General features: G+C 36.0%; 1 protein-coding gene and 1 long non-coding RNA gene across 6 annotated transcripts in view; one reads left to right on the top strand and one right to left on the bottom strand.

Moving 5' to 3' along the window:
• The window catches only part of LOC105471513 (coiled-coil domain containing 73), a 265,590-nt gene that overhangs the window by 153,042 nt on the left and 85,128 nt on the right, over positions 1 to 27,420 (top strand). For all 5 annotated transcript variants that reach the window (XM_071074899.1, XM_071074901.1, XM_071074900.1 and 2 more), the window contains 4 exons: positions 13,250 to 13,321; positions 22,052 to 22,123; positions 24,785 to 24,820; positions 26,118 to 26,192. In XM_071074899.1, the coding sequence (XP_070931000.1) occupies positions 13,250 to 13,321; positions 22,052 to 22,123; positions 24,785 to 24,820; positions 26,118 to 26,192 (255 nt within the window). The remainder of the gene's footprint in view (positions 1 to 13,249; positions 13,322 to 22,051; positions 22,124 to 24,784; positions 24,821 to 26,117; positions 26,193 to 27,420) is intronic.
• The window catches only part of LOC105471512 (uncharacterized), a 32,668-nt gene continuing 20,265 nt past the window's right edge, over positions 15,018 to 27,420 (bottom strand). The window contains exons 2-3 of the long non-coding RNA XR_981187.3: positions 22,652 to 22,705; positions 15,018 to 15,777 (exon numbers count right to left, since the gene is read on the bottom strand). This is a non-coding gene — a long non-coding RNA (uncharacterized lncRNA). The remainder of the gene's footprint in view (positions 15,778 to 22,651; positions 22,706 to 27,420) is intronic.

Below are 27,420 nucleotides of genomic sequence, written 5' to 3' on the forward strand. Positions count from 1 at the left end.
GCAGCCGTAAAAAGGAATGAGGTCATGTCCTTTGCAGGGACATGAATGGAGCTGAAAGCTGTTATCCTCAGCAAAGTAATGCAGCAACAGAAAACCAAACACTGCATATTTTCATTTATAAGTGGGAGCTGAATGATGCAAACACATGGACACATGGTGGGGAACAACATACACTGGGGCCTATTGGGGCAGGGATGGGGAGGGAGAACATCAGGAAGAAGAGCTAATGGATGCTAGGCTTAATACCTAGGTGATGGGTTGATCTGTGCAGCAAACCACCATGGCACACCTTTACCTATGACTATGTAACAGAGCTGCACATCCTGCACATCCTGCACATGTATCCTGGCACTTAAAGTTGAAAAAAAAAAAAAAGGATTGGGCTGGGCGGGGTGGCTCATGCCTGTAATCCCAGCACTTTAGAAGGCTGAGGCAGGTGAATCACCTGAGGTCAGGAGTTCAAGACCAGCGTGGCCAACATGGTGAAACCACATCTCTACTAAAAATACAAAAATTAGTCGAGTGTGGTGGTGCACTCCTGTAGTCCCAGCTACTTGGGAGCCTGAGGCAGGAGAATTGCTTGAACCTGGGAGGCAGAGGTTGCAGTGAACCAAGATCACACCACTGTACTCCAGCCTAGGGCAACAGAGTGAGACTCCATTTAAAAAAAAAAAAACAAAAGAATTGGAGATATCAGTATGAATTCATGGTTTAATTATATACAGATAGCAAGATAAATATAGACATGTGTATACGTGGGTTAGCATATATACATATATTTTCTAGCTTTCTCTGCCGAGGGGGCCTAGAAAAACTGACACCCAGACCTTGGGATCTAAATATTATTATCTAGTAAAAGAAACCAGGACTCCTAGTAAAAGGAACCAGGAGACGTGACTTATTTCAGGGCTGGGCATCTTGTAGTGCTGGAAAGTAAGGAAGTACTTAAAATGATGTCAAAAGGATACACAAGACAGCCTGAAAGAGCTCCCACGGTTAAAACTGGAGCAATTTGAACCACAAAATAATGATATTATTGGATCCCCTATTAATATAAATAAATGATTAAATAGATAAATTGGGGAGAAGGGAATTTATTTATTTATTTATTTATTTATTATTATTTTGAGACAAGGTCTTGCTCTGTTACCTAGGCTGGAGTGCAATGGTACAAACATGGCTCACTGCAGTCTTGACCTCCTGGGCTTAAGCAGTCCTGCTATCTCAGCCTCCAGAGTAGCTGGAACCACAGGTGGCACCATCATGTCTGGTTAAATTTTAAATTTTATGTATAGATGAGGTCTCCTTATGTTGCTCAGGCTTGTCTCAAACTCATGGGCTCAAGCGATCCACCTGCATCGGCCTCCCAAAGTGCTGGGATTACAGGCGTGAGCCACCACACTCAGCTGGGAAAATTATTTACAAAAGAATTTCAGCTACTAAATGTAGGAGGAAAAGGAGAAATAGAAAAATCACCCTTAGAAAATCACAGTAATAATTGCTGCAGGCCAGGCACAGTGACTCACTCCTGTAATCCCAGCACTTTGGGAGGCCGAGGCAGGTGGATCACGATGTCAGGAGTTCAAGACCAGCTTGGCCAAGATGGTGAAATCCCATCTCTACTAAAAATACAAAAACTAACCGGGCATGGTGGCGGGTGCCTGTAATCCCAGCTACTCAGGAGGCTGAGGCAGGGAATTGCTTCAATCCAGGAGGCGGAGGTTGCAGTGAACCGAGATCATGCCACTGCCCTCCAGCCTGGGCGACAGAGTGAGACAACATCTCAAAAAAAAAAAAAAAAAAAAAAAAAATTGCTGCAGTCAGTATCCACTGATGAATGCCAAGTTTGATGGCTGAAACTTTAAGGCAAAACAAGGTAGTCACATAGTCACACAATATTTTTTCCAGATTATTTAGTAATTTACTATAGTGATTTTATATCTTGTTCAAAATTGTTTGCTATTCCTCCCTCCGGGAAGCAGAGCTTAATTCTATGCCCTAACACCCCACCCTATTGTGGAATAAGTGACTTGTTTCTAATGACTAGAATACGTAAGGGAAAAAATACTAGGTTTACAGTGGAGATACCTGGAAGACACTACCTTAACTAAATGATTAAAGTTAAAATCTCCAGAAATAATTCATGTTGGTATCAGTGATTCACATGAATATCAAATATTCATGATGCGATGTGATGAAAAGGAAACTTTATTCTCTATGACATTTTTCCCCCACACCTAGTATAATCATGAAAAAATATCAGACAAGCCCCATTTGAGGGACATTCTACAAGATACCTCAATAATACTCTTCAAAAGTGTCAAAATCAGTAAAAACAAGGAAAGACTGAGAAACTTTGACAGAATGGAGGAATCTAAGGAGACACGATGACTAAATGCAATGTGGTAACCTGGACTGGATCCTGGAACAGATACTGGTGGAAAAAGTAGTGAGATCTGAAATAAACTCTGTGCTCTAATTAATAGTGTAGTACCAATGTTATTTTCTCAGCCTTTGATAAATGTATCATTGTAACCTAAGATGTTAACATTAGGGAAAGCTGGGTGAAGAGTATACGGGAACTCTCTACTATCTTTGCAACTTTTCTGTAAATCTAAAATTGTTTCACAATAAAAAATTTAAAAATATTAGGACTTTGAAACAGTGAAAATTCAATAAATAGTACAGTACAAATTGAATACGGTTTCTTTTTTATTTTTAAGAGATATTAAGCAAGCAAACTATATTTGGTGGCTCATTTAACATTTAGTGAGGACTTATTATGCCAAGTTTTAGCGCTTATTATAGTATCATGCAAAAAAAAGGTGTGCACAAGATATTCTGAAAGTATGGATAAGGAAATGCATAACTTTACTGGAGGATTGAGGGAAGCTTCATGGAAGGAATAACTCATTTGGGATATAATGGATGAGTAGGAATTTTGGATCAGTCTTTCCAAGGATTTATCAGTTGTGTTAAACTTTTCGAGGAATTAAGTTTTGGCTTTGATTCTCTCCACTGTATATTTGTTTTATGTTTTATTAATATCTGCTCTTATCTTCATTATTTCATTCCTTTATTTTATTTAATTGGCTGTTATTTTTGTTTTAAAATTGTAGAGATGTGTATTTAGCTTATTAATTTTCACCTTTTTTTCTTTTCTAATATAAGGCATTTATAAGACTATAAATTTTCCTCAATATGGCTTCAGCTGGATCCTAATTTTTATATATTGTATTTTTATTATTCAAATTATTTTCTAATTTTCTTATAATTTATTCTTCAACATATGGGCTATTTAGATGTATAGTTCTTTTAAGAATATTTGAGTATTTTATTTTTTGCTAACTTAAAAAGTTGATTTCTAGCTTATTTCCACTGTATCAGATAATATAGTCCATATAATTGCAGCCACTTAATATATGTAGAGATTTGCTTTCTGGCCAAGCATATAATTGATTTTGGTAAATATTCTAACACTGATTAATTTGAAAAGAATGTGTATTCTGCATTTGTTAGGTGCAGTGTTCTGTGAATATGAATTATATAGATCAACTTTGTCAGTCTTGTTAAAGTCTTCTATATTATTACTGTTTATTTTGTCTATGTTTTCCGTATTTTTTTCTCTCTGTTTCAGTCTAGCTATTTTTTTCTGTCCTTTCACTTTACTAATCCTCTCTTCAATTTGTCTAATCTGCTGATAAACTCAATCTATTGAGTTCTTAATTTGATTTATTATATTTTTCAGTTCTAATATTTCCATTTGGTTTGTCTTTTATAATTTTCAGTCCTCTGTGGAAATTCATTTTGTTATATATTTCCTTGAGCATGTTAATCATATATGTTTTAAAGTCTATATCAATAAATCCAATATCTGGACTTCTTGTAGATCCATTTCTATTGTCTCTCTTTTTCTCTTGGTTTTTGGTCATTTGACCTTATCTTCGGTGAAATAGAGTAAATTTTGATTCAATGACTGACTTTGTGCATGAAAAATTGTAAAGGAAATTTGAGGCTTTGGATGGTATTATCTTTCTTTAGAGAGATTTACTTTTGCTTCTGGAAGTTGGAGTTGGGCAGATTATTTTACTAGTCAGAGATTGAGTTACCTGGAAGCTGTTTTCATCTTTGTGAGGAGTAGTTTATTTCCACTTTCTACTCTAAGAGTGTAGCTCTTTGGAGTTCCAACTAAAATTCTGGGATATTTGCCAGAGTCCCTCCTCCTTGGCGGGCCCTGAACACTAAGCCTATCCTCATAAGACTGCTGGTGGATCTGCCTGTTTCTCAGCCTCTAGTGAACTATCAGATGCTGATTATCAGGATTACTTCTTTATGGTTCTCTTCTCTGTATGATCTTGGAGATGTATTCTACATCATCAGTCTTTTTGCAGGATCATGAAATTGTAGAAATTTAGAGATGAAAGTGACCTGAGATACCTTCTAGACCAACCTAAAACCCAGAGACTCATACTCACATCTCCCCATTCCTTGTCCAGTGCTCTTCCATTAACATGTATAAGTTAGCTGAAATGAATAAAGTTATTAACATAAAATTGAGTTATATTGTAAAGGGTTAGATAGCAAAATGTCTTTAGTTGTAATGAGCAAAACACGTAAGTGTTTTATAAGCTAGAAGGTAGGACAACAAGATATAGTAGTCTCTTCTTATTTTTGTGGGGGTAAGTTCCAGGACCTGCAGCAGATGCCTGAAACCTCAGATAGTATCACACCCTGTGCAATGTATACTGTTTTTCCCTATGTGCACATACCTGTAATGAAGTTTAATTTATAAATTATGCATACAAGAAGTTAAAAACAGCTAAAAATAGAATAATTACAGCAATATACTATAATAAAAATTATGCAAATGTGGTCTCACTTTCTGTCAAAATATCTTATTGTATTATATTAACCTGTTTTTGGACAATGGTTGACTGCAGGTAACTGAAACCTCAGAAAGTGAACCCATGGATAAGGGGGGATTACTGAAAAGTAAAAAAAAAATAAAAAAGACATCTTCTTAATTCGCTGAACTGTATTTCACTTCTTAACTGTATAGTAATTAATAAAAGTAAGAGGGGACATTACTCATTTTTTTCTGTATTAACCTAAAATGGTAATAATATTTGAATAAAATGGAATGTTTAAAATTTATAATGATCTACAAATTAACAGTCCGAATCAACAAAATAGTTTATATTGAATCCACAATGTGTGCATTTTAGAAGTTAGACATCATTTTTGATACATGTCCTTATCACATAGATAGAATTATTGATAAGGAGTGGGGATGCACAGTAATATAGCACAGAAGTAACAAGTAACAGACACCTTCCTTCAGAATTCAGGCAGTTGACACGTGATGTGAGTAGGGCAGGAATTTTTTTGACCTGGAAAGCCTATATCTTCAGTTCAACCTACATCTGCCATTCAGCTCCAAGTAATTATTGGCATGTAGAAAAATAAGCTCTGTGCTATCCAGCTTTTTCAGTTATTGAAGAGAACCTAGAAATCCAGATTTCAACATGAAATCTACTGGATTCTAAAAATAGGAAGTAAGTTGAAAGTTTTAAAACAAAACATATTTCTGAGCCAAATCATCTCTACAATGGGGATAAAAGATCTCTACCACAAATCTTTTAGGCTTTTAAATTATGCATTAATTTGATAACCTTTTATAAGCCATTTCTCAATCTATGCCTTAAGAGAACTGAAAATTTAATGGGCATCACATGCCATGCAAATTAATGACTATACTATCACATAGTGTGTATTATTATGTATCATAATAGAATCATGAGCAAAGTGTTAGGGTAGTTCAGAAAGGGCACATTAAATTTGTTAAATATCCAAAGAATAAATTTTTGAATTCTAAATTAGCAGTAAATAAAAGTCAGTGGAGTTTTGGGTGGTTTAAAATAATGACTTTCTAAGAAAAGTGTGAGGGAAAACTGGGTAATTAATGGTATTTGTGGTAAATAACATTAAGCAGCATTTCAATACACCATAAAATTAAAAACGGTATGGATAGAATCATACCCCTTTCTGATCATTATGATTTGTAGAATGTATATCTTTATACCACATGGAAAACAGATAAAATGGGTTTTAGCCACATTGCAGAAAAATAGCATTAGAATATACTTGTACTAGAGTAGGATTTTATTAACTTTATGCTTTCTGTTAAAAATTATTATTTAACTTTTTATTAGAGCCTTAATTTTTTCTTCTATTTATTCTTTAAGCAGCTTTTAAAAGTTATTAATAAAAATTATTATTAAATGTCAATGAGAAAAAATATTAAATTTAATAAAAATGTTATCTCTAACTTCAATAAAGTACCTAGAATACAGAATCTTAAAAGTGTTTATTTTTTATTAGATGCCTTAGGACTACAAGGATATAAGTGTTTTTACAAAAACAATAAAAGAGGAGTAATTTGATGGTTTATTTACTCTTTATAACCTTTAGAAAGTGTCATGCCTTTTTTAAAGTGTTTGCTTCAGGCTGTAGTTTTACAAGATGGGCTATGTATTGGTCAGGCCTCTTCAATTCTTGACCCTGAACAGATTTAGGTACATACACCAGGCACATGTCCAAGCAGGCAAAATTGTAACTGGGTACTTGTACATTCCTTTTCAAACTCATAAGCCACCTCCTACGAAATTGCTCAACTCAGTTTCTCATGTTTTCTAAGAAAATACTAATCACTCTTCCAGATAGTTTCTTGGTCTGAAAAGTACTCAATATAAATATTTCTAACATTCATGGGCTAGCCTAAAAGTTTATATTTAAACAAATCTCTTTCTTAATAGTATTTAAACTACTATTTTCACATTTGTCAACTTAATCTATGACAAAGATTTCTGATATAGAAAAGTATCTATTAATATTAGAACATTCATAGCAATTCTTAAATTCTTTTGTTTTTCATTCAACAAATATTTCTAGTTTTTATTTTGAGATGTTTTACCAAATAACCAGATTGTGCTTGCATATTTAACATAGGTAAAATGATTTTGAATGGTTTCCTAAATTTGAGGGGATATAAAGATTAATTTCTGAAGTTTTTGAAGGAAAGGAATATGTATCATAACAACCCATACTGTTCTGCAGCATCCACAGTCTCTTCAAGGTAATGTAATGCAGCATTTAAGAGACTTTGGAGACAGATGATCTGAGTTCGAATACTGGCTCTGCTGTTTACCTCCTGTGTGACTTTAGGCAAGCTATTTACCCTCTTGCTATCTCAGGTTCCTTATGTATACAATGGCAATAATAAGAGAACCTACCTCATATTATGTCCAAGATTAAATTAATCAATAAATAAAAAGTACTTAGAACAATATCTAGATCATGGTAAGACCTCAGAACCCATTCTAACCAATGAAAGAGAAGTGGTTAAAAGAGAACCAGACCTACATGATGAAAACAGTATCTTGTACATTTTCAGTCCAGCTGCTTTGAGAAGAGATGCATGTTTTATGTACAGTCCTTCCCAGAACAAATGTATATATGTACATTTATTTCCTTTTTCAATATGTTTTGATAATAGAAAGGTATTACTGTAAGAGATTGTAATCTCTAATCATTTATATATCTTGTAGTATATACTGTTGGTAGGGATTTCCTCCCTTCTTCCATGTTGGAAAAACCCTAATTGTGTCATAGGGTCCACCTCTCATGAATGTGAGTCAGATAAGTCCTCACTGGTATTAATCACATATAAAGATCCAATATACTTCCCCTGTCAATGACTGGCTTAGGAGAGGGTATGTGACCCAGTTATGGCTAATGAAATACTAGGGAATGCGTGTTGGGAAGCTTCTGGGAAAGGTTTTGTTAACCTTTTATTAAGAGAATATACTTTTTCTACTGCAAGATGTTCTCTGACTTGTCATTAATGCCTAAAATGAAAGTAACCATTTTGCAACCATGAGGGGTGGAAAGCATGATGAAAGTCACTGATAATGGCAAAATGGAAAGATGGGCAGAATCATAGTATTGGTGATATTGTTGAGTGGGCCACTGAAATAATCAATTGTAGAAGCACTCTACATTTAGACTGTTGTTCATATGAGATGCTAACTCCCATAAGCCATTGTGAGCTGGATTTTGTTGTTACTTGCTGCTAAAAAAGTTCTAAATGAGACAACTTTCATGAAAGTCTACCTTTGAGTAACATAGCATAAGTGTGTATATGTGTGTATATGTATAATAAATCAAAGGACATAAAAGTGTGTCATAGGCCGGGCGTGGTGGCTCACGCTTGTAATCCCAGCACTTTGGGAGGCCCAGGCGAGCGGATCACGAGGTCAGGAGATCGAGACCATCCTGGCTAACACAGTGAAACCCCGTCTCTACTAAAAATACATAAAATTAGCCAGGTGTGGTGGCGGGTGCCTGTAGTCCCAGCTACTCGGGAGGCCGAGGCAGGAGAATGGCGTGAACCCAGGAGGCAGAGCTTGCAGTGAGCTGAGATTGTGCCACTGCACTCCAGCCTGGGCAACAGAGCGAGACTCTGTCTCACAAAAATAAAATAAAATAAAATAAAAATAAAAATAAAATAAAAGAGTGAGTCATAGAAAAATATTTCATTTAAAAAGCACATATGTTATCTGTTAATATCTACTCTTTGGTTTCTCTCCAACATGTTGTTATGAAAGTTGTCAAACACACAGCAAAACTGAAAGAATTTTTACAGTGAACACTCATACAACATTAACATTTTACTATTTTTGCTTTATCACATATCTGTGTATCCCTCTTTTGGCTTCATTCTGATGATTTCAAAGTAAATTGCAGACATCAGTATACTTCCTCCTGATATTTAAAATGAATATCATGGGCCGGGCGCAGTGGCTCATTCCTATAATCACATCACTTTGGGAGGCTGAGGTGGGCAGATCACATGAGGTCAGGAGTTCCAGACCAGCCTGGCCAACATGGTAAAACCCCGTTTCTACTAAAAATATAAAAATTAGCCGGGCATGGTGTCATGCACCTGTAATCTCAGCTATCTGAAAGGCTGAGGCAGGAGAATTGCTTGAACCTGGGATGCAGAGGTTGCAGTGAGCCGAGATCGTACCACTGCACTCCAGGCTGGGTCTGGGTGACAGAGCGAGACTCTGTCTCAAAAAATAAAAAATAAAATAAATATCATTACAAAGAGTTTACTATTTCTCTACAGCATTTTTCCTTACACTAAAGCTTATATACAATGAAATGTACACATCTTAGCTGTACATTCAGTGAGTGTTGACAGATGAATACACTTGTATAATTGAAACCTTATGAAGACGTAAAATATTCTCATCAACCCAGAAAGCTCCCTCATCCCTCTTCCCAGGCAAATGCTATCCTTAATGCTCACCCCAAGGGATAATTACTCTCTTGATTTTTTACCAAACTCAATTAGTTTTATTTGTTCCACCATTTCATTTAAATGGAATCATCATTGTGTATTGTTTTGGGTAAGGGTGCTTTCACTCAGCATGTTTTTAATTAATTTATGTTGTATATAGTAGCATACAAATTCTATAAATGCTTTTCAAAGTGTATACTTATATAACTCATTTTCTCTGATGTGATTATAAGTTGCATTTTAAATTTTGGTTTCTGCATATTCATTGTTAAAATATAGAAATGTGACATTGTTTTTTGTGTGTTAATCTTGTATCCTGTGACCTTGTTAAATTCACTTACTAGTTCTGGGAGTTTTTTTGTAGGTTCCTTGGTATTTTCTATGCATACAATCATATCATCTGCAAATAGAGGTAGTTTTATTTTGTCCTTTCCAATCAGTTTATTTGTTTGTTTATGCCTTATAGCAGTGGCTAAAACTTTCAGTATTATATTTAATAAGAACAATGAGAATAGACATCCCTGCATTATTTCTGATCTTAAAGTGGAAGCATTCAATCTTTCACCATTAAATATGATGCCAAATGTAGGGTTTTTGTAAATGCTCTTTACAAAAAGCAAGGATAATATCTTTTATTCCTAACTCGTTCAGAGTTTTTATCAAGAATAGATGTTGAATTTTGTTAAGTGCTTTGTCTGTGTCAGTTGATACGATCATATGATTAGCATATTGATGTAATAAATTACACTGATTGATTTTCAACTGTTGAACCAGCTTTGCATACCTGCAATGAATTCCACTTGTCATGGTGTATAATTTTTAAATTACATTGTTGGATTCTATTTGCTAATATGTTATTAAGGATTTTTGCATCAAAATTTGTGAGAAATATTGGTCAGAGTAATCCCTTTGTGCTGTCTTTGGTATTGGTATTATGGTAAATAGGTCTGATAAAATCAGTTAGTATGTGTTTCCTCCTCTTCTACTTTTCTGGAAGGGACTGTGTAAAAGTGGTGCTAATTCTTTAAATATTTGGTAGTATTCTCCAGTGAAACCATCTGGGCCTGAAGATTTCTTAGACTTTTTTATTAAAAACTCAACTCTTTTAATAGTTACAGGGCTGTTTAGATTGTCTGTATTATCTTGGTTGAGTTTTGATAGTTTGTGGCTTTCGAGACATTGGCCAATTTCTCTAAGTTGCCAAATTTATGACTGTGAAGTTTTTTGTAGCATTTGCTTATTATCTTTTTAATAGTTACATTTTTGTACATGGTTTCTTTTAGCTCTTTGACCATATTTAAAATAGTTTGATTAAAAGTTTTATGTATTTTTCTTGTAAATTTGTTTGAGTTCTTTGTAGGTTCTGGATATTAGCTTTGTCAGATGAGTAGATTGCAAAAATTTTCTCCCATTCTGTAGGTTGCCTGTTCACTCTGATGGTAGTTTCTTTTGCTGTGCAGAAGCTCTTTAGTTTAATTAGATCCCATTTGTCAATTTTGGCTTTTGTTGCCATTGCTTTTGGTGTTTTAGACATGAAGTCCTTGCCCAACCCCATCAAAAAGTGGGCAAAGGATATGAACAGACACTTCTCAGAAGAAGACATTTATGCAGCTAACAGACACATGAAAAAATGCTCATCATCACTGGCCATCAGAGAAATGCAAATCAAAACCACAATGAGATACCATCTCACACCAGTTAGAATGGCGATCATTAAAAAGTCAGGAAGCAACAGATGCTGGAGAGGATGTGGAGAAATAGGAACACTTTTACACTGTTGGTGGGACTGTAAACTAGTTCAACCATTGTGGAAGACAGTGTGGCGATTCCTCAAGGATCTAGAACTAGAAATACCATTTGACCTAGCCATCCCAAAAGATTATAAATCATGCTTCTATAAAGACACATGCACACGTATGTTTATTACGGCACTATTCACAATAGCAAAGACTTGGAACCAACCCAAATGTCCATCAATGATAGACTGGATTAAGAAAATGTGGCACATATACACCATGGAATACTATACAGCCATTAAAAAGGATGAGTTCATGTCCTTTGTAGGGACATGGATGCAGTTGGAAACCATCATTCTCAGCAGACTGTCTCAAGAACAGAAAACCAAACACCGCATGTTCTCACTCATAGGTGGGAATTGAACAATGAGAACACTTGGACACAGGAAAGGGAACATCACACACTGGGGCCTGTTGTGGGGTGAGGGGAGGGGGGAGGGATAGCATTAGGAGATATACCTAATGTAAATGATGAGTTAATGGGTGCAGCACACCAACATGGCACATGTATACATATGTAACAAACCTGCACGTTGTGCACATGTACCCTAGAACATAAAATAATTTTTTAAAAAGTTTTATGTCCAATTCTGGGCTTCCTAAAGTATAATTTCCATTAATGTTTTTCCCTTATAATGGCTACTCTTTGCTTTTTCTTTGCATGCCTTGTAACTTTTGTTGAAAACATTTTGGATATATGGCAGCTCTGGAAATCGACTCTTCTCACTTTCTAGGGTTCCTGCTTCTTGTCTTTGTTTAGTGTGTATTTGAACTAATTTGTAGTCTGTTGTCTTTGTTATGTGTGGCTACTGACTTTGCTGTTATTTTAGTGGTCAGCTAGTGATTGCAGAGATTTCTTTAAATAATACCAAAGGAACCAAAGGGGGAAAAAAATCTCCTAGTTTTTGCAGAAGGGCTCTGTGTGTGTTTGTTGAGGCACACCTTCAATACTTAAACCAGGTAGTTTTCTACTCTGCCTGTTAAAGTTTTCAGCAGAAGCTTCAGATTTCTCTAATGATACCTTATGTTTATGATGTGGGCGAATTCAGGAGTATTACATTATTTTAAACAAAACCAGAGAATATTTCTAAATGACTGCTTCCTGCTTGGCATTGGGCCTTCCCACTTGACTTTGAATCTTCTCTTTGTCTTGCTTCCCAGAGAAACTCTGTCTTTGCAGCTCTCCTTGCTATATCTCCTTGTTCTTTTTACTTGATGCTTATTGGCATGGTGGTGGTGGAAGATAGGGAAAGAAGGGCATTCTCTGATATTCTCATTAAACCTTAGTCTTAGGTGAACCTGAGTCTCAGGATGAGATCTTCATGAGTGTTTGGTCCCTCCTTCGTATGTAATGCTGGGCCTAGCATGTATCCCTGCCCCTCTCACAATGAAAGAACTGTTGTTGCCTTGTTTTCCCAGTCCTCCTCTTCCCAATTGCTGCTTAAAGGAGATAAGGAAGATAGGTCTGCCTAGGTAGAATTTTTAGTGATGACTTTTGGTCCCCTTGCCCAGCTGCAGAGGGTTTCCACTAGTGCTTTTAGCTATAGTTTCTGTTGCCCTCCCCTCTGCAGATTAAGGGTTTTGATCTGTAGAGGAAATAGGGAAGATGGCTTGTGAGTGCTCTTCCCCTGCATAGCCAGTGCTGCAGGGGAAAGTTTTTATAGGATTTTTCTCAATCTTTTCTGTAAGCACCTGGTATGTTTCCTAGAAGAAAAGCCTGCTAGAAAGTGTAAATCTCTCTATTTCAGGAGATTCATATTTTTACAGTAGCCTACATTCTACCTTTAGCAATTTATTAAGGACTTTTCATTGAAACTTCTTACCAGTCCTCGGTAGCTTATGTCCCAGGTAAGCAAATGTCAGGATTCTGTTTCTCTAGGCATGTGTCTCTATCCAGATTTTGGGTACTTGATTGATCTGGGACCTCAGTTCTATGATGGACTTGTCTATTTAATTTGCAGTTTGTCTAGATTTTTTTCTTGTTGTAAAGGTGGGAGTATGCTATTTCTTTATCTCTCCAGAAAGAGCTGAAACTGGAAGTTTTAAAGTCTTTATTTTTATAGCACTTTTCTTTTTCTTTTTGACTTAGGAAGCAGAAATTCATTATGAAGAGCAGATTGGTAAAATTATTGTGGAGACACAGGAACTTAAATGGCAAAAGGTAAGTGATATGGTTAAGGCTTTGTGTCCCCAGCCAAATCTCATCTTGAATTGTAATCCATATAACTCACACATGTTAAGGGAGAGACAAGGTGGAGGTAATTGAATCATTTGGGTGGTTTCCCCATGCTGTTCTCCTGCTAGTTCTCATGAGATCTAAAGGTTTTATAAGGGGTTCTTCCCTCTTCGCTCAGCACTTCTCCTTTCTGTCACCTTGTAAAGAAGGTGCCTTGCTTCCCCTTCTCCTTCCATCATGATTGTAAGTTTCCTGAGGCCTCCACAGCCATGCTGATCTGTGAGTCAATTAAACCTCTTTCCTTTATAAAGTACCCAGTCTTGGGCAGTTCTTTATAGCAGTATGAAAGCTGACTAATACAGTGAGTATTTTTTTTCTCTCAGATTAGTATTTATAGCATCTATTTTAAAATGTATTCTAATCCTTATTGCCAAGTTAATTTTTAAATTTTCTAACAGATTCAGGGGTTAGTGGATTATTTAAATAAAATCTCAAGAAAATCCCAACTAAAGCTGTTGGTAACATTTAGGCTTCCAGAAAACTGAGAATAAAAATTTTGTTCAGGCTTTTTGATACAGCACTGTGAATAACTCTGAAAACTATTTTACATCTGAGAAACACATTGTGTGTTACAGGGGAATGAGAATATTTTGAAAGCAATGAAACCTCATAAGTAGTACCATATTTTCCCAGGGTGTTATTACATAATGTAACCAAATATTAAAAAATAGTGTCAGCTCTTATTTTCTCCGTAGCTTTATCTGTATTGAAGCATTTATGATAGTGTTTCTCATGCTGTTCCATCAGAGTAATCTTAACAACTAAAACCTGGAAGTGTAATTATGCTGATTTCTGTTCTCATTGTTTGGTAATATTGAAACAGGAATTGGGGGTAACATCAGAATCAGAAGTCAGGTGATAGTGGATAGACAAAACTAGAAATAATTGGAATTTCGAGGTTAGACAGATCCAAAGGTTGTGCAGATTATGGGAGTAAAATCAGGGTTGAATTATTTGAAGGACAAGTATGAAACAGACCTATCTGTGGAGGGAAAGAATATGGAGGGAAATAATATGGAGGGAAAGAATAGGTAAATACTAAGTACAACTAATTTTCAAGCAGATTTTAAAATGTAAAGTAATATCTTGTTTTTGCATAGAGCTAACAGCATAAAGTTATCACAATCCCTAAGGTAATCAGTAAGTTTAATGAACCCAATTTAACAAGCAACTGCAGTGAGTAGCTCACACCTGTAATCCCAGCACTTTGGTAGGCCAAGGCAGGAGGGTTACTTGAGGCCAGGAGTTCAAGACCTGGGCAATATAGTGAGACCTTGTCTCTATTTAAAAATACATATATTAGCAGGACATGGTGGCATGTGCCTGTAGTCCTACCTCCTCAAGAGGCTGAGGTGGGAGGATCACTTGAGCCCAGGAGTTTGAGACTGTAGTGAGCTATGTTTGTGCCATTGCACTCCAGCCTGAGTGCAGAGTGAGACGCTGTCTCTAAAAATAAATAAATCCAATTTACAATGTCAAGAACATGTTAAGCTTATTCTAAGGTTTATGTGGAAATAAACATATAAGAGTGACTGGGAAATTATTTAAAAAGAAGGGAATGAAATAGTCATACTTGATTCTTAAACATAATATAAATTGTCATAATTAAAATAGCTTGGTGCAGTGTACATAGTTAGTAAAACACAACAGAATCTAGAAATAGATCCAAATACATAAGACAATTTAGTGAATGTTAACAGTGGCTTTTAAATCAGTGGGGAAGAACAGATTATTCAAGAAATGGTATTAGAGCTGGATTTCATCTGAAGAAAAAGCCAGATTTCTACCTTTACCAAATTTTAGAAAAACAAGAACTTTCATTTGTTGTTAGGAGTGTAAATTAGAACTGCCTCGTTGCATTCCCTCAAATATCACCAAAGAACTTGTTAATAAAGCAGGTGTGTTTATTGAAACTCATTGCAATAAGTGAAAACACTACAGAGTCTTAGTATTTCAAAAGGTGCAAATCAGTATTGGACTACGTAGAGGGTTATAGGGTCTAGGTGCAAGTAGATTTAGGCAGTTCTTTTAAGGCAGGATGTTGATGGGAATTGGGCAAATTTTGTAACGTAGTATTTAGGATTGTGAATGTAGCAACATTGAGGCTCTTGAAGCTACTCTTGAGAATAGTTGTTTGATAAACCAGATGTTTACCCAAATAAACCATTGTCTTAGATAAGTTGTTTTGCAGCAGTTGCCTGAAACAAACAGTGATACAATTTATTGGTTTTTATAGTCTTATATTTACTGGGCAAAGATTTCCTGGAACAAAAAACTAAGTTGTGTTGACACAGGTATTCTCAGTTCTTACTCCAAATAGCTCTGTTATATTGATGCAGGTGGTTTCAGTTATCAGTCCCCTTTTGCTTCTTCAACCTGAGCTGGAAAAAAAAAAAAAACCATTGTTATTTAGGATGTGATCAATCAAGATTTATGCTGCTTGATGAAGAGTCATGATGACATGTAGGTGGTTTCTGGTGGGGGGTGTGTGTGTGTGTGTGTATCAGTTTTTCCTTTTGTTGGATCATAATTTGTTGGATCATTTTATAGGACCGTGGCTATCCAACAGTATTTAAGACTCCAGAAGTCACACTTCTGAACACACCAACATGGAAAAACACTAAGGAAAAGTTTATTATCAGAACTTGTAGATCACTTTTAAGCCAGCAGCCAGGAATACCTATATTAAATCAAGAGAACAGAGGCCATCCCCAAATCAAAAATTTCCATTAGTAATTGTACTCACACCATAGAGTGGCCAAGAATATAGAAAGCAATATTAAGGATAAGGGTCTTTGAAACCATCATGGTTAATAAATGTTATGTTTTTACTCACTTAAGGGGCTGGATTAAGAAAGGGGAAAGAAAGTATCTCAGAAAATAAAGAACAAAAGCCTGCAAATAAAAGCATTGCAATCTTTGGCTCTGATTATCTAGGTAGGGTGTTAGCAAGCTTTTTATGTAAATAGCCGTCTAGTAAATATTTCAGGCTTTGTGGACGGTATGGTCTCTGTCACAGCCACTCAACTTTGTTGTTATAGTGTAAAAGCAGCCATGGACAGTACTTACATGAATCAGCATGGCTATGTTCCTATAAAACGTTATGGACACTAAAATTTATATTTTATACAATATTCAGGTGATTTGAAATGTTATTCTTTTTTTATTTTTCTTTTTAACCCATTAAAAATATAAAAACCATTCTTGGTTCACGGTCCATATAAAAACAGACTCCGTAGGTCTTGGGTAGAGGCTGTCTTGATCCATACCTCTTGAATGGTAGCTGTTTCTTTCTGAAGATGTCTGCTTCTGAAGCTTTCTCAAGACTCCTTAGATTTAAATTTCTTGATGGAATGGCATTCTGTGTATTAGTGAAACCTAGTGTCTGTTCATCTGGGAGACATGAATTCAAGGATCTATTCCCCAGGGGTTTAACCACTGGGCTAGCAGTCAAAGTTCTTGGTAGGATTATTTCCAATATGGTTTCAGGATGTTTGTTTTTCCTCTCTGAGGTCATTTCCAGAAGACACTACCTCTGAGCTTTTGGTCATGTAGAAGAAAAGCAACTTTTATCTGTTTGTGATTAGACTCTGAAACATATTACATTAGTCCCTTGGAGTACTTTGCCACATTTTTCTGAAGTAAAGAAATGTCCAAAATGAAGGGCGAAGTAGCCAACTTCATAGGGCAAACTCTTAACAAGTTTATATGGTAAAAGCCAGTGAATGTAGGGGAGTATGGACTTCATGATGTTATGAGTTAGAGGTAACCTTGGTCATGGAAGTTTAAGTGTGTCAGATACAGTGTGCCGTTAGTCCTCTCTACTTTTCTTCAAGTTTGAGGATGATGGGGGCAATGAATTTCTAAGTAAATGACAAGGTTTTGCAAAGTTCTCTAATGAAGTCCCAGTAAAATGAGTAACCCAGTCCCTGGAGATCCTCAGGTTGTAAACACAAAATCAAGTAATTTTTTTTTCTACTCACAGAATTGTAGCTCTCTGGCAAGAAGTTTTAGTTCATCCTGAGAAGATGGAAGCAATGATGAACATATTCAGAACGCATTCTAGGGGTTAATTTTAGGAAATCCATTTGGAAGTGTTTATAGGCACCCTAAGGCTTGGATTTACAAGGATAACAATTTTACCAGGACAGTGCTAATGACAGCTATATACCAGAGACATCCTCAGCAATTTTAGTAAAATTTCACCACCAATGCTAATTGAGTATAATGTTCAATTTGTCCTTGCTCTGATGGGTAATTTCCTATAAAATTTTTACAAAGTTCTATTGAGGTCCTCTGGTGCCACCAAGTGTCTGTCCTGAAAGTGTCCTGAAAGATATTTTCTTTTTGTAATTTATTATCACGTTTTTTTCTTCAGACTCTGGAGCCAGTTGTAGGCATTCCAAAATAACCTTTTAAAACGTCTTCAAAGATTTGACTTTTTGGATATCATGGGGGCCAGGACTGTATGTCATAAGATTAGCTAGGATATTTCCTCTGGCCTTAATGTTATCCCTTTTAGTGTGACTTTATGATAGCCATCCCCTAAGGAAGCATTAGAAAACTTAAAATGAAATTGGGATTCCTATTGAGATCAGAAACCCTAATTATTTGTACACTATTCCAAAATCATGGACTACACCAAAGGCATAGCTGCTATTAATGTTAACTCTCTAATGTCTTGACAATTGGCAAGCTTTGATGAGTAGAATAAGTTTTGTCATCTGGGCTGGTTTAACCTCTGGTAAGGAGTCACGATTTAGGGGTCAGTTGACACTGTTGCAGTATATCCTGCCTGATACTTTTTCCGTTTTACTTTCAAAAAATGACCTATCAACAAACAAGATTACATGTAAATTTAATCTGGGGGAGTTTCTAATAAATCTGTCTGAAGCACAGTTATTGTTCAGACAGAGACTAACTCGTTATAGATTTCCCTTTCTTTGGGTACTGGAAAAACAGTACCAGGCTTTTTGTTAAACTTGTCTATGAGTAACATTTATTAGAAATAGAGATCAAAGAGATATACTTTATATAGGAAGTTATTGATTATCAAAATATTTCTTGAAAGAAAGTTTGGTGGGTGTTCTGTTCAATCCCCATTTCTCTTACTACATTAGTATATTTTTTCATTAAGATATAAAAGCATTTTAACCTGCTTCTATTCAAGCATTTATATATGCTATATAAAAAATGAACAGTATATATATACATATTTATAATGAATAACACATAAAAAGTAAATTATTATATACATGTATGTAAGCTTAGGTAAGATTATATGACAGACTTATTGGCAATTTTAGGGGGCAATTGTCAAACGGTATTATTGCATAGTTTGTGCAATTAAAAATTAAAGAGAAATAAGCAATTAGTTTTTCTTTTTCAGTTTTCATGCCTCTTTATTTTTTATTTAGATCTTTATTTTAATTGAAAAATAAATATTGTATATATTTATGGGCTACAATGTGATGTTTTGATATACCTGTGTATGTATACATTTTTGTGGAATGGTTATACCAAACTAATTAATGTATCCATCACCTCAATGCTTATTTTTTTGTAGTGAGAATATTTAAAATCTACTTTTACCAATTTTGAAATATACATATTTATTAACTATGTTTACTACATGCTGTGCAGTAGATCGCAAACTTATTCTTCCCATCTAACTGGAACTTTGTACCCCTTGATCAACATCTCCCTTCCCTCCACCCCAGACTCTACCTCCCCAGCTTCTTGTAACCACCATTCTACTCTCAACTTGTATAAGTTTGACTTTTTTAGTTTCCATATATAAGTGAGATCATGTGTTGTCTTCCTGTTAGTAGACTTTCAGATATTACAGCACTGGGTGGAGATGTGTAGGGGAGAAAGTAATAAAAGTTCATAGGAGGTGAACCTGCTTGCTGAGAAATGTGTTTTTAGTAAATAACAAGGATTGCACAGCATGAGGTATCATGAAGTCTAAATAAATCCTTAAACCACATTAGTAGAAGCCTCTACTAGTTTGACAGCTGCTAATACTGCCCTTGATAAGGAGTTGGCTTTTGCCATTAAGTCTAAGGGAAGACTGTAATAAGCAATTAGACCCTGATGACTCCCATGGTGTTCTGTTAGAGCATTAAGGGCTTGTCTATACTGCTGAGGTACAAATAGGTAGAAAGCTTTATGACAGCTGGAAGACCCAGAAAGGGGCACTGTTTAGGTTTTTGTTTTTGTTTTTTTTCAGTAGGTTTTTAGGGAGCAGGTAGTGTTTAGTTACATGAATAAGTTATTTAGTGGTCATTTCCAAGATTTTGGTGCACCCATCACCCGAACAGTATATGCTGTACCCAATGTGTATTCTTTTATCCCTCACCCCTCTCCCACCCTTTCCCCTGATTCTGCAAAGTCTAGTGTATTTTTCTTAGGCCTTTCTGTCCTCATAGCTTAGGTGCCTCTTTTAAGTGAGAACATACAACGTTTGGTTTTCCATTCCTGAGTTACTTCACTTAGAATAAAGTCTCCAATTTCATCCAGGTTGCTGTGAATGCCATTATTGCGTTCCTTTATATGGCTGAGTAGTATTCTGTGGTGTGTATATACCATATTTTCTTTATCCACTTGTTGATTGATGGGCATTTGGACTGGTTCCATATTTTTGCAACTGCAAATTGTGCAGCTATAAACCTGGATGTATAAGTATCCTTTTTGTATCATGACTTCTTTTCCTCCAGGTCGATACCTAGTAGTGGAATTGCTGGATCAAATGGTAGATCTACTTTTAGTTCTTTAAGCAATCTTTAAACACTGTTTTCCATAGTGGTTGTACAAGTTTACATTCCTACAAGCAGTGTAAAAGTGTTCCCTTTTCACCACCTCTACACCAACATCTATTGTTTTTTAATTTTTTGATTATGGCCATTCTTGCAGGAGTAAGGTGGTATCACATGATGGTTTTGATTTGCATTTCCCTGATCATTAGTGATGTTGAGCATTTTTCTATATGCTTGTTGACCATTTGCATATCTTTTTTTTTTTTTTTTTTTTTTTTTGAAACGGAGTCTCGCTCTGTCGCCCAGGCTGGAGTGCAGTGGTGCGATCTCGGCTCACTGCAAGCTCCGCCTCCCGGGTTCACGCCATTCTCCTGCCTCAGCCTCCCGAGTAGCTGGGACTACAGGCGCCCACAACCGCGCCCGGCTAATTTTTTTTTGTATTTTTAGTAGAGACGGGGTTTCACCGTGGTCTCGATCTCCTGACCTTGTGATCCGCCCGCCTCGGCCTCCCAAAGTGCTGGGATTACAGGCGTGAGCCACCGCGCCCGGCCACATATCTTTTTTTTTTTAAGACTCTGGATATTGTCCTTTGTCAGATGTATAGATTGTGAAGATTTTCTGCCACTCTGTGGGTTGTTTGTTAACTCTGCTGATTATTTCTTTTGCTGTGCAGAATCTTTTTAGTTTAATTAAGTCCCATCTATTTATCTTTGTTTTTGTTGCATTTGCTTTGGGTTCTTCACCTGTTCCCAGCCCCAAATGACTTCGCAGAGTCGTAGCCCTGGCTGCACCTCCCTTGCTGCAGCTGGCATCCTCACAACGGTGGCTCCAGATGGGCCACTACTGTCATCAATAAGAGGTCAAAAGATAAACTTTTTAAATTGCTAACTCAATGTATTATTTAGAAATCTGGAGCAAACAGCAGAAAAATTTGAAAGTGGTTGCCACTTTTAGACCTAATTTTTAAATGATGAGAATTATTAACTTTGATAAAAATAGAAGAACGTTAAAGTAATCTAGAATAGGAAGAACAGAACATGCAACTTCCACCAAAAAGGTAGGAGAAGGAGAAAAAGAGAAATGGAATCATATATAGATTTTTTTTCAGAAATTCTCTGTGGTAGTTTTGGTTTGTAAAAAATTATTCCAATGAACTTAAAGGTGTATATGTTGCCAGGTAAGCATTTCTGCTTAGATCATAAAACTGGTTTTTGTTGTTATTGTTGTTGTTTTTGAAACTCTAAGACAATAGTCTGCTTGTATACTAGGACTGTTAATTTGTTAATTTTAATTACTTTTGGTTAAAAGATATTTTTCTTAGAGAACGCTTTGGAGCAAATAATGTCCAAAGTTTAAAAATTTTAGAAGCAATGTGTTTTTTTTCCATGAAAAAAGCAACATAAAGCAAAATGCTTATGTGATGATTCTATGACAATTAAAAAATTATAAAATTGGGCCAGGTACAGTGGCTCATGCCTGTAATCCCAGCATCTTGGAAGGCCGAAGTGGGTGGATCACTTGCTTCCAGGAGTTTGAGACTAGCCTGTGCAACATGGCAAAACCCTGCCTCTACAAAAAATACAAAAATTAGCCGGGCATGGTGGCAGACATCTGTAATACCAGCTACTAGAGAGGCTGAAGCAGGAGAATCACCTGAGCCCGGGAAGGTCGAGGCTGCAGTGAGCTGTGATTGTGCCACTGCATTCCAGCTTGGGCAACAGAGTGAGACCCTCTCTCAAAAAATAATCATAAAATTGGTTTAAAGTGGAATTCCAGGAACACAAAATAATATATGTAAAAGGTATGGTTAACTTTAAATTGTGAACCCAGTTAAGATTTAAAGCTGAAAGAGAGTTGCTAGAATGTATATTTTAACTTGTCATAATTTTTAAAACAGGAAACTCTTCAGAATCAAAAGGAAACATTGGCAGAGCAACACAAGGAAGCAATGGCAGTTTTTAAAAAGCAGGTAATTTCGTAAGGATAGACAAATACTACCATTTTAAATATTGTATTTCCTCCCCCTCCCATGAATATTATGGCAAGCTGTTCTCCATACTCACCAAAGACAAAAAGGAGAACAAGGTATTATGGGAAGTAGGAAATGAATAAAATAATTTTTAATCACAACTGAGAATAAAATGTAAAGTAGTAGAATGAGTTTGTTAAGGAGGGAAATTGGGAAAACTATTTTCTTGGAGATGAAGATATATTTTCATCTGTCCTAAATAATTTAGGTGAGTGGGATGTGTGTGTTGTTCTTTCCCCTTTCCTCTTTCTTTTAGTAGAACTTCCTAGGCTCTTGCCTCTTCCATAGTACCCCTGTACCAAAGTAGAGTTATAACATTATGATCAAAATCTGAGATGCAAGTAGGGAGATGTCAAGGATTAGAAGAGATGATTATTATGCACTGTAGCCTCCATAAATATCAATCATCAGTAACTAATAGTAGTACGAAAATGAGAAAAAAATCAAGACATAAATCGCTGTACATACCTTCAGCTAATTTGAAATCTGTAGCTCTTCTTGACTAAAATTTCTCTTCAGTTCCTAGTAAGAAAATATTGTAATAGTTTAAGAAAATGTGCTCATGTAAAATATCCTCTGAAAGTTTCCTTATCTCTATCTCACATCATTATTTTTTCATTTTTCCTTTCCTGTATTTATCTTCATCTTTATAATACAAGTGTGTGTAGATGTATGAATTTTTTTAAGCAAATGACTTTCTTCCTTTAATCTGAGATAGGACTAACCAAGGTTATGGGAGTTTTAATTGAAGGTTAGGGAAGCAAAAGCCCAAAGTGTATCACAGTATTCTCTAGGAAAGAGCAAGTCCACATCTCTGCTGTCACAAAGGACTTTGGGCAAGATAAGGATACTCAGATATCTGAAGGGTAGAGGAGAAAGTGCTCTTGGGTTCTTTGTTTTTTAATTTGTGTGTGTGTGTGTGTGTGTGTGTGTGTGTTTGTGTGTGTGTTTAAAGAAAGGGATCTTGAATGTGAGGAGTGTGAAAAAGGAAATAGGAGGCCGGGCACTGTGGCTCTTGCCTGTAATCCCAGCACCTTGGGAGGCCAAGGCGGGCAGATCACAAGGTCAAGAGTTCCAGACCAGGCTGGCCAATATGGTGAAACTCTGTCTGTACTAAAAACACAAAAATTAGCCGGGCATGGTGGCCGGAGCCTGTAATCCCAGCTACTTGGGAGGCTGAGGCAGGAGAATTGCTTGAACCCAGGAGGCGGAGGTTGCAATGAGCTGAGATCACACCATTGCAGTACAGCCTGGACGACAGAGCAAGACTCTGTCTCAAAATAAATAAATAAATAAATAAATAAATAAGTAAGTATTTCGGCTGGGCGCGGTGGCTCACGCCTGTAATCCCAGCACTTTGGGAGGCCGAGGCCAGCGGATCACGAGGTCAGGAGATCGAGACCATCCTGGCTAACACGGTGAAACCCCGTCTCTACTGAAAATATAAAAGAAAAAATTAGCCGGGCGTGGTGGCAGGTGCCTGTAGTCCCAGCTACTTGGGTGTCTGAGGCAGGAGAATGGTGTGAACCCGGGAGGCGGAACTTGCAATAAGCCGAGATCGCCCCACTGCACTCCAGCCTGGGCGACAGAGCGAGACTCCGTCTCACAAAAAAAAAGAAGAAAGAAAAAGAAAAAGGAAATAGGAAATTTCCAAAGAAAAATTTCATTTCTTGAAAATGTTGCCTAATACTCTTGTGTTGCTTAGAATATTTCATAATTTTCCTTTGGTGTGTGTACTTTAGTTTTTCTGTTCTAAAATGTCATTATTTTTATTTATTTATTTAGAGACAGTCTCGCCTTGTAGCCCAGGCTGGAGTGCAGTAGCCTGATCTCAGCTCACTGCTATCTCCACCTCCAGGACTCAAACGATCCTCCCACCTCCCAAGTAGCTGGGACATTTTTGTCAAGGAAGTCTCACTATACTGCCCGGGCTGGTCTCAAAACTCTTGGGCTCAAGCAATTCTCTCGCCTCAGCTTCCCAAAGTATTGGGATTACAGGCATGAACTACCATGCCTGGCCATTAAAATGTTATTATTTTTTTAAACAGGTCATAATGTGTTAGCTGCACAAATTTTTGAACATAAATACTGTCAATGATAATACAAATGATACTGATTTACAAAATTGTACCTTTGGAAAATGATAAAAGCTGTGATTTAGGAGTGGATGGCAAAATATTCAGACATTTAAGAAAAACTTCTGGAGGAAAAAACAAAACTTTCAAGGATAATTGGTGTCTCTGATCAGTGTGATTAAATTGCTAATTTTGAACTGGGTGTAGTGGTGTGTGCCTCTAGTCTCAGCTACTTGGGAGGCTGAGGTGGGAGATCCCTTGAGCCCTGGAGTTGGAGTACAGCCTGGGCAACATAGCAAGACCTCATCTCAAATAAATAAATACAAAGTTCATTTACTTTACTGACTGGCTTTTTTTCTCATTTTATATCATTATTATTTATTTTCTGAATCTGAAAATAACATTCACATTATTTCCATTTCAAACAATATAGATATATAACGTGTTTCTTTAGTCTCAGTGACCAGTGTAGATCACTGTTAACAGTTTATCTCCCTTTATTTTAATTTTTAAAATTGTTTATCAGTTGCAAATGAAGATGTATGCCCTGGAAGAAGAAAAGGTATTTATAATTTTTTTAAAAAATTTTCTATCTATTAAAAGGTATTTATTTTTACAAAATAATTTAAAACATAGCTAAATGCCTTTTATTATCCGTTGTTTGCCATAACAGAAAAGAGCATTAGTAACAAACTAATGGAGGTGGTTAACTGCTTAAAATCTTAGAAAGGACTGAAGATATAATCATGTTACTTCACTTCCGTCATTTTAGAGTTCAGAATACAGAGGCCTAACAAGACTAAATGACTTGCCAAAGGTGTCACTTTGAAGTGGCAAAATTGAGACTAGAACCCAGACCTCTTCGGGTCCCAAATTAATGTTCTTACCATTCAGTGCAGTGTTTCTATTAACCATGGTATGTTTTTAGTGCTTTTTCACTGGAATTACTGTCTTTAAAAAATATGGAAATGACTTGCAACTGGGTGCAGACCAACTGGCAAAGGGGATAAAGCTCCAACAAACCTAGAAATTTATCTGACACGGCCGGGCGCGGTGGCTCAAGCCTGTAATCCCAGCACTTTGGGAGGCCGAGACGGGCGGATCACGAGGTCAGGAGATCAAGACCATCCGGGCTAACACGGTGAAACCCCGTCTCTACTAAAAAAATACAAAAAATTAGCCGGGCGTGGTGGCGGGCGCCTGTAGTCCCAGCTACTCGGGAGGCTGAGGCAGGAGAATGGCGTAAACCCGGGAGGCGGAGCTTGCAGTGAGCTGAGATCCGGCCACTGTACTCCAGCCTGGGTGACAGAGCGAGACTCCGTCTCAAAAAAAAAAAAAAAAAAAAAAAAAAAAAAAAAAAAAAGAAATTTATCTGACACTAAATATTTTCTCTAGCTATTTAATAGTTAATACATGTTTTTATTATCTCAATGAACATGCTGTTAGTAATAATCACTTATAGTTTATTTTTAGCCAAAGATCTTCTGTAAAAATTCTCATGTTTTTATATTCATTAGACAAATGCATCTGTATCTTATTAATTAGAATGTATTTATTCTAGTTGTATTAATTAAGTAATTATAAAGTGTCTAAGTTCTTGGGTAGGATGCTCTACTGATAAAATGATTTGTCATTATAATAAGATACTCTATTTCATGATCATTGTAACCATATAAAGGCCTTATTGTAATTTTATATTTTGAAATCATTAGAAGTGTAATTTGTCACACAGATAGAAGGTTAAAGCCTGTGAAATATTTGGTTTAAAATAGAGATTTTCGTTCTTGAGCTCTTATATTTTACCCTTTTGTATTATCATTTACATTGGAAAGTACTGAAATACAGTTTTTTACTTAAAGGGAAAATATCAGCTTGCTACAGAAATAAAGGAAAAAGAAATAGAAGGATTGAAGGAAACATTAAAAGCACTACAGGTAAAAATAAGTATGTACTGTTTAAAAAGTAGTTTGGTATTTTAGCATTGTATCAGTAAAATGCCTTTAGATATGTAAGCTACAAAGAAAAGCTGACAGAAATTTATATTTAATATATTACATAATTTAATACTTTTTCCTGAGAGCCTTGTTTTAAAATTAGGAGTTTTACTTTACTATATTTTACTTTAGAAAGAAATATTAAAATAAATTTTAGTATATCTTATTAATATAGTTAAGTAGATGCATTTTTAACATTTTATACATAAGGAAAATGAGTAAGGCATATATATTGTAACTGACTTACCCATGGTCCTTAAAAATTAAAATAGATAGAATTTTTGCTATGTGCTAAGTACTGTGCTTATTTTCTACAAATACAAAAACTAAGAAAACATTACCTTTGTCCTTAAGTTGTTCATAGTCTCTTAGAGAATACAGAAGTATTTAACTAATGATGATTCATTCAATATATATTGAGGGTCTACTATGTGCAAACACTTTTCTCAGCATTAAGGATACAGCAATGATAAACAAGACAAAATCTCTGCCCTTGTGAAGCTTAGCCTAATGGGGAAGACATAAAGTAAAATGAAGTAATTAGTGGAATAATGATTGTTGGGAAGACGATATTCATGCAATTTCAAACAGATAACATTAATTACAAATAGCAAAATGTATTTTTACATTGGAAGGATCCTGAAGGTCACCACTTTAATCAAGTGATCGAGTCTAGCAATGTTAATAATGATACAGCTTTTCCGTGGATCCACTGTTATTATGCAATAAGGAGGACTGAACTTCACCTATGTAATTTTCTTGCCAAAAATATTATTTGAAATCTAGTTATGATGAAACAATTAGACACAATCACAATGTGTGGCACATTCTATATGACATCTAGGCTGGACTCAAAAAACTTCATTGTTAAACAAGGAAACAATAGACACTGGGGCCTACTTGAGCATGGAGGATGGGAGGAAGGTGAGGATCAAAAAAGGACCTATTGGGTTCTGTGCTTATTACCTGGGTGGTAAAATCATCTGTACAACCAACCCCCGTGACATGCAATTTACCTGTATAACAGACCTGCATATGTACCCTTGAACCTAAAAGTTCAAAACAAACCAAAACAAAAAAAACTTCAGTGTCATGAAAAAAGAAAGGGGAGCTACTTTTGATTAAAATAATGGAGGCCAAGGCAGCAGATCACTTGAAGTCAGGAGTT

This window comes from Macaca nemestrina, chromosome 12, assembly GCF_043159975.1.
Source record: "Macaca nemestrina isolate mMacNem1 chromosome 12, mMacNem.hap1, whole genome shotgun sequence".
Classification (NCBI taxonomy): domain Eukaryota; kingdom Metazoa; phylum Chordata; class Mammalia; order Primates; family Cercopithecidae; genus Macaca; species Macaca nemestrina.